Raw genomic sequence first — 12,306 nt, forward strand, 5'->3', positions numbered from 1 at the left:
CTTGGGGAGGGAGTTCCATAGCTGGGACGCCTTAGATGGGAGCGCCCTCTCCTTGGTTGCCACCTGCTTCATTTCTGATTGTGGTGGCATTCTGGGAAGGTCCTCTGTAGAAGATCTTCATACTTGGACAAGTTAATATGGGAGAAGTGGGTCTTGGACGTAGCCATGTCCCACTTCTCCCCAGTAGCCAGATTTTGACTTTTAAAGGGCTTTAAAGGTCAAAACCAGCACCTTGAATGGCTTGGAAGCAAACTGGCAACCAGTGTCAGTCTCTCAAAACTGGCAGGGTATATTCCCAGTGGGCCGGCCCAGTCAAAATGTTGACTGCTGTATTTTGAATGAGTTGGAACTTCTGTACTGTCTTCAAGAACAGGCCCACTAAGCTGGTTGAAAATACTCTGTGCCACTGAGAACGCCTGTGCCTCAAAGACTGGATCACAGAGTACTCCCAAGCTGCAAGCCTGAGCTTTCAGAAGGAGTTTGACCCCATCCAAAACAGGTTGAATCCTCCCTTGATCCACCCACAGTGCCTCCATCTTACAAAGTCCATGCGATAGGTGCAGCTCTTAAATCTCTCACCACTTGTTCATGCTGCCTTTCCCTAGGAAGGGAAGGAACTGAATAGCGTGGCAGATAGAGGCCTCTCTGTGAACAAGGGCTATCTGTAATTGGAAATCGGAAGGATTTGAAAGAGGGGAGGTGGGATACAGGGGAAAAGAGGAATATTAGGAGGTAGCACTTTTGCTTCCTTAATCAGACCTGATGGTAAAAGGGTGTTCCATGTGAAGAAAAAGGGACCGTATGTACATGTGGAAGACTATTTTGGGTACAGGGGTTGGGTGCAAGGGAGGCACTATGCAGAATTCTAGAAATCTTTATACTGTGTCTGTGAGCCAGTGGCACTGGCTGCATTTGTGGGCCTAAGCTAATTCTGTTTTCCGCTCTCCTTCCTGGTACTATAGCCGTTCCAAAGATGTGGTGGAGCCACTGCTGAAGCCCCAGTGGTACGTGCGCTGTGACTCAATGGCCCAGGGAGCAGCCGATGCAGTACGCCAGGGTAAACTGCGCATTGTGCCAGAGTTCCACCTCAAAACCTGGTTCAGTTGGATGGACAATATCAGGTGAAGTCCTGCAGAATGTGGGGCAAATGAAAGGAGTGGCATTCAGTGTTGGGGAGAAGAGCAAAGGGGACAAAAAGTTGGTTGGTGACAGTTGGAGGGGCAGCTGAGGAGAAGGAGATAAAGAGAAACCTGAGGAGGAAGAAGAGGAGAAAGCAGACAAGGCATCAGAAAGGAGAATGAACGCCATTCTGTTAGTTCTGTTGCCTAACAAGTGGGGCCTGCAGCAAATGTTATAGTGTGGTTCCAGACCCACACAGACACACACGCAGATTTCTCCTTGGGTTGTTTTTCTTGAGGAATTGTCCCCTTCATTTTTCCCCCTTCAGTGCGTTTCCACTGTGCATGCTGATACCTCCCTCTTGTTTCTCAGTAGACCTATTTTTGCTACATAGCTTTTGGAACTCAGAACCTGAGTTCACTGTAAGAAGGAGTGATAGACTGAGAGGAATGGTTTATGTCAGGGACTGACTACTAATTAACTAGTGAAAGACAAGTGACACTGTACCCCCCCCCCCCACACACACACACACAAAGATCTAGAACACATTCCAATCTCCCTTTTGTGGAGAAACGAGAAAAGTCAAGACAGAAGGGACTGGAAAAATTGCAATGAGTACGACTACCAAAGACCAAAAAAAGATTGTATCATTCCAAATCATTCTGGCATAGAAGTGTATGAAATTGATTCCAAACCGAGTTTGGGATTGGTGTGTGTGTGTGTGTGTGTGTGTATTTGTTTGTTGTTTAATTGGTTGTATTATTTTACTCAATGAGGTAATGCTCTCATTAAGATAAAACATGGTCGTATTCATTGGCAATCACTTTTGAGTCCAATTAGCCACTCCTCATTCATAGCTGAGAACAATGTGCATTATTTGTTATGCTTCTTTAATCTTAGGAGTGATGCTTGGAGTAACCAATTATTCTTTCGTGTTATGCAGTTCTGAGTCAGAATGAACTGGAATGATATTCTTTTGTTTTGGTTGTTGGTAGATAAGTATTCGCTGCCATTTTTCCATTCCCCCCCAACTTTCCATCTCGCTTTGATTCCCCACGCCCCCAGGATAGATTTGGTTGTGTTCCGCTTCATTCTTTTGTGTACATGAGCACATTCAGATTCAGTAGAAATTCTGGAACTCTACACTGCAGGCTTTTATGACACCTTTCTTCCCGTCCGCTCTAGGGATTGGTGCATTTCTCGGCAGCTGTGGTGGGGCCATCGTATCCCAGCATATTTTGTGACGGTTAATGACCCCTCAGTGCTGCCAGGAGAGGTAAGACTGTCCGGCCGTTGTGGGCAGGTGATGGGGAGAGGGGCCGAGCAGCCGATGAAATGAAACACGAAAAATATTTGGGACCTATGGAGGCGTAAACACTCTGAGCACGTGGCTAGAGGATGAGATGGTAATGGGAAGTAGGGTAGGAGAAATGCAGGGGAAAGAGCTCTTTTTCTTCCTTTTCATTTAGACTTCTAAATAAAATACTGAGCGCTAAGGGGAACACTAAAACAGCAAAACTCTGCAAAATGAATTTAGTGTCACATTCTGGAATAAAATTAGCTTGTGCATGCATAATCCCTTCCTTCCTTTCAAGAATTAGCATGTTGAAGAGCCTTCCCCGACCTAGGCCCCTCCAGATGTTTTGGACTACAACTCCGATCAGCCCCCACCAGCATGGCCAATGGTCAGGGATGATGGGAGTTGTGGTCCAAAGCATCTGAAGCATGCTAGATTGGGGAGGTCTGATGTAGAATACAATCGGGGTGGTGAATGTTATGACTACTGGTGGGCCTGTCCTGTGTAGGCCCTGTCTCCTATTTGTGCAGGCCTGCACTCCTACAGTTGCAAGCTCGTTCACAAGCTCACCCTGAGTGCACACACCTTGTGTCTGCAGAATGAACCTGAGGGAAGAGCTGATTCTAGGAACTGCAGGCAACTGAAGTGGTATGAACATACAAAGTGGATGTCAGGCCATTGGTCTATCCAGTATTATCTACTCGGCTGTGTAGTGGCTCTCCAGGATCTCAGGCAGAGAGGTGTTTTTCCCAGCCTTGCTTCCTGAGATTCAACTAGACAGTTCACTAGACTTTAACTAGAGATGTCATGGATTTAACATGTGATCTTGTCTGTGCAAATGAAGTATGCTACCACTGAGAAGACAAGCTTTGCTCCTCCCATGTGGTGTGTGCTAAAATCTGGATTTCCCATAATAATCTTGGATCTTGAATTTGTTCATGTTGGCTCTTGTATGCTCTTGTAATAGGGAATATTTTATATGGCCAAATGTTATGCAAAAACAAAATATTAAGGGTGACCTCTCCTTCTAATACTGGTTGCATTTGGACAATAATGTCTTGGTGTAATAAGCCAAGATATGAATGAACATGCAGCCCCTTTGCTTTTCCTTTTCCACGAGCCATGATTAAACCAAGAAGCTTCTAATTAAGCAGAGTTTCCTTTTTATCTGAACTGGGAAACCATGGTTAACTCTTCCCAAACAAGCCAATATATTAAACCAGCTTCAAGGCATGATTTAATACCTTGGGTTGTTTGGAAGTTGTTAACCATAGTTTCCCAGTATGGATGAAACAAGAAACTATATTTCATTGAAAACGTCCTGGTTGCCATGCTCATGTGGAGGGTGAAATGAAGGGACTCATTCAAATTTCAGTTTATTAAGCCAAGATATGATTGTCTGAACATGGCCGGGGCAAGATGGCTTTTTTTAGGGAAACTTTATTGTGTTATGTGTAGGAAGAATATACAGTTTGTTTAATATCCTTAAAAAGGCGCCTGTGTTAGAATTGTGATAGGCAAGAATAAAATAATTGTAATACATTAATTGGCTTGAGAGACAGATAATCAATCTACCACCAAATCATTTTTAATCAGTCAATAGCATAGATAATTTTATAGCTTGAGTTTGTTTCCAAATGGGGCTGGTGAAATGATTTAAGTAATCCGTCGTTCTCTTCCCAGGACACAGATGGTAAATACTGGGTAAGTGGCCGAAGCCAGCAAGAAGCAAAAGAGAAAGCAGCCAAAGTCTTCAAGGTGACCCCGGATAAAATCTCCCTCTGGCAAGGTACAGCAGACCGAGGGTTGGGAGGGGAATTAGCAAGAAGGAGGTTGTGAAATAGCTGGGATTCTCAAACCAGGGTGGTGGTGGCTTGCTACACTTCGTCCCACAGGAAAGGAGGTGGGTACATAGCTGTTATGTATTTACTGATTTCCTTAAAATATGTATGCCCTTTCCTCATATAGTTCCTGACCAGTGTTCTGTCTGGGCTAACGCTGTCTGCTCTGACAGGTGGGGTCCCCTCAAAGTTTTGGGCAGACATCTTTCCCAGCATCCCTGATATTTGAGATCTTTTAACTGGAGGAGAAAGCTATCAGTGGCTACTAGTCCCAATGGCTGTGTCCTACCTCCAGTATCAGAGGCAGTATGCTTGTGTACACCAGTTGCTGGAAACAAGGGCTGGAGGGTGCTGTTGCACTCATGTCCTACTTGTGGGTTCCCGGTCAACAGTTGGTTGGCCACTGGTTGGCCAACAGAATGCTGGACAAGATGGACCCTTGTTTTGATCCAGCAGGGCTCTTCTTATGTTCTTATGAACTTAACTGGAGGTGCTCAAGATTGAGCTAGATTTCCCATCATAGTTGGCATAGATGCCTTTATTATTGTCACAATCGACGGCAATATAGTGGAATCGCGCATTTCACCCCTACTCCCAAACACTGCTGGCAGAGCCGTTTTGGTTCACTAAAGCACTTTAGCTCTAAAGTGAAATTACGTGAAAGCCCACCCATGCCCATTGCTGGCATGAAGCCTTTCTTGTCTCAAAATCGCTATAGCGCTTTAGTGATACAGTGGAGTTGCACATTTCACATGCACACACCACATTGCTGGCAGAGCTGCTTCTGTTTGCTACAGCACTTTAGCACTAAAGCGAAATTGCGCATTTCCCACCCACCCGTAGCCATTTTGCTTCTTCATGGAAAAGTGTGCATAACAGGAAAAAGGGGGTAGGAGCTATAACTCCCTGACAGTTGCTGGAATGGGGCGAAATTGCACAGGTGGGGTGCCTTCATGGGGAGCCTCCAGATGCTGCAGTGGATTAATGCAGAACTGTGCTTCTCCATGGAAAAATTACCACTTCTTTCCCTATTCCCATGTTTCCTAAGTTGCGCAGTTTCAAACTAGTGATCAGAGAAGCTTGTCATTATGTAACTTTGCTGTAGTGGGGTGTCATTTTGTAACTGTAGCAGGTTATCAGAGAAGGCTGCGCTTGTTTGGCTGCAGTTGTTGCTTGCCAGATCTCAGAAAAAGAGCTCTGCAGGTTGGAGCAGAGTGGCTACAATGGTTTTGACTGCTCTTGCCAGGCAACTCTGTAGGTGAGCGGAATAAGCCACGCTGAGTGCCAGACGACAGGATAACCCACGGTGGGTTAAATAACCCTTACTGCAGGTTATCAGAGTGGCCTATTTTGGTCAAATAAGGCATCGTGGATTAAAAAATTCCTGGCAGATGACATGATAACCAACAATGGGTTAAATAAGCCATGATGGTTTATTTAATCCATCATGGGTTATCGTGACGTCCGGACCCTGTGTGTGTGTGTGTGTGTGTGTGTGTGTGTATCTTTTCAACTTGTGCTGATTACTGCCTTTTTATTTACCTCTATCACTCTTGCAGGGCAGTAAGTTACTCTTTTTATAATGGAAGTTGACTTGCTTTGGAAAAAAACAAAGCCACACCATAGTCTCTCCCCTCTAATCAATGGTTCTGTGTGTTTCTTATGTCCCATTTCCAGATGAAGATGTCCTGGACACCTGGTTCTCATCTGGTCTCTTTCCTTTCTCCATCTTCGGGTGGCCAAACATTGTAAGTCCAGTTGTGGAAGAGGGCTATGATGATGGGTAATGAGTGTATGTATGTCTGTGTCAGCCTCTTCACCAAAATTACTCTTCACCAAAATTTGCTCACTTGCTCTAACTTGGTCTTTCTCTTCTAAGAATGAAGAATTTGTCGTTTTTTACCCTGGGACTCTCCTGGAGACGGGACATGATATTCTTTTCTTCTGGGTGGCCCGCATGGTCATGTTGGGTCTCAAGCTTACGGGGAAGTTGCCATTCAGAGAGGTGAGAGAGAGAGGCTTAATTATTTTCTTCCCTGGTATTGATGGCATGATTTCTTCCCCACCCCTACTCTTCATGTCTGTCGTCAGTCATGTCGGGTTATATTGCATGCAGAAGCAATGCAACAGCAATGCAACCAATGCAAGCGACTGTTTGCTGTGGAATTTTCTGTCTGAGGACTTTTGTTGAATTGTTAAAAAAAAATCAAGATATGATCCCTCATGGACGCAGCACAAAAAAGCATGGTTGGGGTTTTTAGGTATTATATTGCTCTGTACCGCTGCTTATTTATCTCTTCATGGTAACATAGCCTTGCCCCTGAACTTACTTGAAGCAATTCTAGCCTTCCTGCTCTTGGAGTCAGATTTGAGGAAGGGGGAAACCAAAGTGCCATTTTGACCAATTCCCTGCCCCAAGGACTCACTGAAATCCCCACCAGGATGCTTGTCTGGCTTCTGACATTTCACTGAAAGTAACCTTGAGGGCTAGAAACTTGATCTTTTTCTTTTCTTTAAGTTGCAGTTCTACTGTTGTACATATTTTCTGTTTTAGAGGCCATACATCTCTCGCATGGCATGGACACATCTACTTATGCCTTCAAACAGCTTTTTCCAACTTGGTGCCCTTCAGATGTGTTGGACAACAGCTTCCATCATCTCTAGCCAGCATGGCCATTGACCGCCCAGCTGGGGATGATGGGAGTTGTCATAGAACACATCTGAAGGCCACCAGATTGGGGAAAGATCCCTTAAAAGGTCAGATTGGAACATTTGTTGATTTTGTTTGTCTCTAAGGGAAGCTCTGTGAGGACAGGCTGTTCTTGAACCTGGGAAACTGAAGACCGCTTACAATGCTAGGCCTTTCTGATTTTTATTTTGTAAAGAAGCTTCCCTGTAGGAAAATGCTTGAAAACTGTGTGCAAATCCTCATGTGGAAACCACCCTCCCTGGGCTGCTTAAGGCTTTATTGGGCCTCCCTGAGTCTGGGGAAACAGGAGAGAGAGGGGACTTCTCTGGGATTCTGCGTCCCTGAACATGCTCCTGTTCCACATCCTCGTTGTTTAGCTCTGCCCGGCTATGCTGGGAGAAATCGGGTGGCAAGAGCCAGCATGTACAGGCTGTCTCTCTCAATCCCCTGCTTCATTTACAACAAACCAGGGGTTTGAAAAAAACGGGTTGTTGTGATGTGCAAACGAGGTCGTTGAGAAGCCAGAAGTATCGAGAAGCCAGAAGCCTTCCTGCCTTGTGTACATGCGATGAAATAGAAATGTGCCCAGTTATTGTTGATCACATGTAGATGGTTTACCCTACGTGTCAGAGGTTATTTATTTATTTATTACATTTCAATACCACCCAATAGCCGAACTTCTCTAGGTGCCTCACAACAATTAAAATAATAAAATACAACATAAGATACCATGTAAAAGTTTAAAACTGCAGTATAAAATAAAAATATAAACCAAAATAAAACCTAGCAGCAATGCAGAGATTTAAAATACAGTAGCCAGTTTAAAACAGAAATGGAAAGACTAAATGCCTACTGTGTGAAATGTCCCTGAGGATCAGAGGGCTCGGGCCAGATTCAGAACGTGCCACCCAAGGGCCTGTTCCCAAGACACCTCCACCATTGCCTTTCTGTTGTTCCTTTCCAGGTTTATCTTCATGCCGTTGTTCGGGATGCCCATGGCAGGAAGATGAGCAAATCGCTGGGAAATGTGATAGACCCCTTGGACGTCATCACTGGCATTACACTGGAGGTGACCTATTGTTTTAGGAACAGATGGGAAGACTTCAGGCTTGTGGGAACTTGTTTTTTCCTAGAGCCCCAAGATCCACCAGCCAGAGCCTGGGGCAAAAGATGTACTCTTAGAATTAAAGAGTTCTGAGCCCAGGAATTATTCCGAGTAGAGAACAAAACTGAACAGAGCTCACAGTCCTTCTGTACAACAATCCACTCCTGGCTACCCCAGGTTTTTGTAATTTCAACAGTGTCATTTTGTTCCTCTTTCATCCCACAAAAGACCGACCTTTTCTTCCTTGCCTCTGTAGGGCTTGCATGCTCAGTTGCTAGACAGCAATTTAGACCCAGCTGAGATAGAGCGAGCAAAACAAGGACAGGTATGTGTTTTCCCCCATTACTGCTAATGTTTGCCTAATGCAGGTGGTGTGTTGCACACTGTTCAGAAGACACACACACACACACACACATTTGTGTGTAAGCTGTAAGTCTAAATATTATATACTGGTTCCTGGATAACTCTTGAACTGGAGGCCACTCTAATAACTTGTTTCAGTTTTGACACCTTGAACATGAGGATGATATAGGTTTAGGGGAATGCTTTAAGACAGGAGTCCCCAACCTTTCTGGGTTTGGTGGGCACATTTAGAATGTTGAGAGAGTGTCATGGGCACTCTCACAAAATGGCTGCCAGGGGGCTTGCTCATTCATAAAATGACTGCCATGGTGGGCATGGCTGGTCACAAGACATTCATTTCCCAGAAGACAAACTAGGGAGACTAAAAAAAAGTAACTTTCCCAAGAACCGAAGTACAAGGCAGAGGTGGTAGAGTTTGAGTTCCGAAATTCACACAAAAAGTCCTTTGAACCCAAATAAAGATTGCGCTGGAGGGCAGCCCTTTGCTTGGCAGCATGCCAGCCTCCCAGTTAAAATAATAATAATTTTAAAACATCTTAAGAAATAAAATAAAATCAGGAGAAGCAGGGAGCCTGGCAGGTGCCAAGAGGGGACTCTGTGGGCAAATTGTTTGGAGATCCCAGCTTTAAGACCAGGACCAGGAACCCTATGTAAGAGAGGTGTGTGTGTTTGTGTGTGTAATGCATACTTGTGGTTGCTTCACAGAAATCCGATTACCCCAGTGGCATCCCAGAATGCGGGACAGATGCCCTCCGCTTTGCTCTCTGTGCTTACACTTCTCAAGGTAATTATCCTACTTCCGTCTGAGAGAGGCACTCACCTTTTGTTACCTCATTCCTGGTCTCTCTTCCTTTCTTGCTGATGTCATAATGTTCCTCTTCCTCTCCTCAGGCCGGGATATAAACCTGGACGTGAACCGGATTCTGGGCTACCGGCACTTCTGCAACAAACTATGGAATGCGACCAAATTTGCCATCCGTGGCCTCGGGGATGGATTCCAGCCACAGCCCAGCCCAAAGGTGAGCCTGCTCCTAATGGTTCTCTACTCCATTTCCCCCCTCCAGACTCCAAATGCTCTGCAGTGGGGTGGCCATTAAGAGTTCAGCACAGACTGTGGAAGGATGGACTCCTCTCACTTCCCTGCCTCTCTGTGTCACAGTTGGTGTCTCCCCCCGCCCCAACACACACACACATTGGAACCTCTAGGAGCACTTCCTTCTTAACAGGAAATGTCTATTGCAGCCCAGCGGCTCAGAGAGCCTCATTGATGTTTGGATCTTGAGTCGCCTGAGCCACGCTGTGGAGTTATGCGACCTTGGCTTCCAGGCCTACGATTTCCCTGGCATCACCACAGCGGTGTATAACTTCTGGCTCTATGAGCTGTGTGATGTCTACCTGGTGAGTGGAATCTCTGAGAACTTCTTGTTCCTTTTCTGTTTAAGAGGTGTAACAACTCTGCTTTTGGACTAAACCTGTACTGGAGAGATAATTTTTATCACCCACCAAGACACCACAATATTACCCTAGTGTATAAGCTAGTGGGGTGTAATGGCTAGAGTCTTCTTTTGAATGCGGCATTTCCAATTTCAAAATCCATGCTCAGCTGCGAAGCTCATTGTGGGGTACAAATCTCATCCTGGTCTACTTCAAAGAGCTGTTTTGAGAACAAGGGTGCTTCCGGATGAGGTTCTTATGACACCAATACCCTGCCTCATTATCAGACATTTACAGCGGGATGATGTCACCTTCCACTTGTAACCCTCCCATGTTTCCCCAGCGTTGCTTACGGCTTTTTCCTTACCACCGAAAATCTGTTAACAAAGGTAAGATGGAACAGCTGCATGGTGCCTTTTGATGGGTAGTGCTAGGAGCCCTCCATCTAGAAGTGCCGTAAAACACTGCTCTAAGTTCCTTGGAGGAAGGGAGGGATGCAAATGTACCATGAAAACATAACATTTTAAAGTGTCCTAGACATACCGTGGAGGCAAGCCTTGTATTTAACAACCTGCCTGGTCACCATGAGTGATAAGGCGTTCCGTACAGGTGAGTGAGTGGGCTGGCAAGGAGGGACCAATCGCGTTATCCCTCCTCCACCAGCCTGCTTGATAGAAGGCTTTTTTTTTTTTACTAGCCTGCTGAGAGGCTAGCAGCCATAGCCTCTCCTGGCCACAGAGGAGGGGACTTCCCCCCCTCCGAGCTACTAGTTTCTGAGGTTTGTAAAATTATATATTGCGACACAGAGAGAGAATGTGTATATATGCGCGTGTGTGTGCATCGTCTTCTCCCATACACACCTGCCCGGACCCTAAGATGGTCTTCAGCGGTCCTTCTCCGAGAGCCCCGGCAAAGGAAGTCAGGTGGGCGCCTACTAAAAAGAGAGCCTTTTCTGTTGTGGCACCCCGGTTGTGGAATGAGTTTCCCTGGCATCTGTGTTGTGGTCTTTTGGTGCCAGGTGAAGACCTCCTTATTTTTCTAGTTGTTTAAGTCTTTCAGTTTGTTTTAAATCTGTTGTATTTTAAATCTTTGCTTCTGCTACATTTTATTTTTATTCTGCAGTTTTAAACTTTTATATTGTATTTTATCATGTTGTATTTTATGGTTTTAATTGTTGTGAACCACCCAGAGAGCTTTGGCTATTGGGCACTATAGAAACATAATAAATAACATTTATTTGAAAGAAGCTTTGGGTTTTTTTTCTTCCTTCCCAATACCTTTTCCTTTTGTGTCTTGTCTTTTCGACTGTCAGTCTGAAGGCAGGGACTGTCTTATTATTAATCTCTGTAAGCTGCCCTGGGAGCCTTTTTTGGCTGAAGAGCAGGGTAAAAATGCTGTAAATATTGATTTGTTTATTTATTTGCAGGCTAGTAACTTGCGTGGGCTTATTTACGAGGCTGCATTGCATTAAGGCAGCTCTCTCACCCTTTTAACTTCACCGTTTAGGAGTGCCTAAAGCCCGTGTTTGCTGGTCCAGATGAAGCTGCGATCCAGACAGCCCGGAACGTTCTCTACACATGTTTGGATGTCGGACTTCTTCTTCTCAGCCCTTTCATGCCATTTCTCACAGAGGAGCTGTACCAGCGGCTGCCCCGAAGGGCTCCCTCCTCCGACCCTCCCAGCATCTGCGTCACCCATTACCCCAGCACAGAGCAGGTAATGAGGTGACAAACTCTCAGGCTCTTAGCCAGAACCACTGTGGTGAGGAATCCTAGTAGTGCACACTGGTGTGTGTGTGTGATTATATGTGAATGTGAAGTGGACAGCAAAACCTTAAATAAAAGTAGTTAATTTTGTCATGGAATTTTATTTTGAGACACATTTAGAAATGCAAAAGGAGGAACAGACAAATCATCATTACAATTTTTATTTTATTAAAAGAGTTTAATCTGTCAAATACAAATGCTGTGTCCACTCCCAACATCAGGAAAACAAGTGCTGACCACTCACCATTTTGTTGTCAAAGTAGGAAAATGGATGTTCACTCCAGGGCGCCCTTCTGATTTGTCGACTTCATTCTTAAATTGTGATGCCGAAAACATCATTAAATGAAGATTTTTTTCACCCTTTTCCTAATTTGCTTCAGTATTGCTGGAGAAACGAAGGCTTGAACCACACTATTGACTTTGTGCTTAGCATTATTCGGGCTGTCCGTTCACTCCGAGCAGACTACAACCTCACCAAGACCAAAGCTGACTGTGAGTACTGGGGGTGAAACCAAATTAGCTTGTATGATGTGTGCAAACTGTCATATATTTGATTTGGTTTGCCAGACTTTTTCTGCTTCAGCTAGACTTAGGAAGGAGCGCAGGGCTATACAGAGCTCTCAAGCTCTCCCCGTGGACATGTGGGATTCTGCTCAGTTCCTTCTCTAGGTTCTGCGATTTCACAAGGTGTT

At 45.0% G+C, this 12,306-nt stretch overlaps 1 protein-coding gene across 7 annotated transcripts in view; it reads left to right on the top strand.

Moving 5' to 3' along the window:
• The window catches only part of VARS1 (valyl-tRNA synthetase 1), a 47,688-nt gene that overhangs the window by 31,561 nt on the left and 3,821 nt on the right, over positions 1 to 12,306 (top strand). For all 7 annotated transcript variants that reach the window (XM_084830471.1, XM_084830474.1, XM_084830475.1 and 4 more), the window contains 12 exons: positions 963 to 1,121; positions 2,305 to 2,395; positions 4,100 to 4,205; positions 5,935 to 6,005; positions 6,137 to 6,262; positions 7,911 to 8,015; positions 8,308 to 8,376; positions 9,120 to 9,198; positions 9,306 to 9,433; positions 9,657 to 9,812; positions 11,355 to 11,564; positions 11,995 to 12,106. In XM_084830471.1, coding sequence (XP_084686597.1) covers positions 963 to 1,121; positions 2,305 to 2,395; positions 4,100 to 4,205; positions 5,935 to 6,005; positions 6,137 to 6,262; positions 7,911 to 8,015; positions 8,308 to 8,376; positions 9,120 to 9,198; positions 9,306 to 9,433; positions 9,657 to 9,812; positions 11,355 to 11,564; positions 11,995 to 12,106 — 1,412 coding nt within the window. The remainder of the gene's footprint in view (positions 1 to 962; positions 1,122 to 2,304; positions 2,396 to 4,099; positions 4,206 to 5,934; positions 6,006 to 6,136; positions 6,263 to 7,910; positions 8,016 to 8,307; positions 8,377 to 9,119; positions 9,199 to 9,305; positions 9,434 to 9,656; positions 9,813 to 11,354; positions 11,565 to 11,994; positions 12,107 to 12,306) is intronic.

This window comes from Heloderma suspectum, chromosome 2 (assembly GCF_057233095.1).
Source record: "Heloderma suspectum isolate Gila_16-S chromosome 2, 16-S_ref, whole genome shotgun sequence".
NCBI classification, from domain to species: Eukaryota; Metazoa; Chordata; class Lepidosauria; order Squamata; family Helodermatidae; genus Heloderma; species Heloderma suspectum.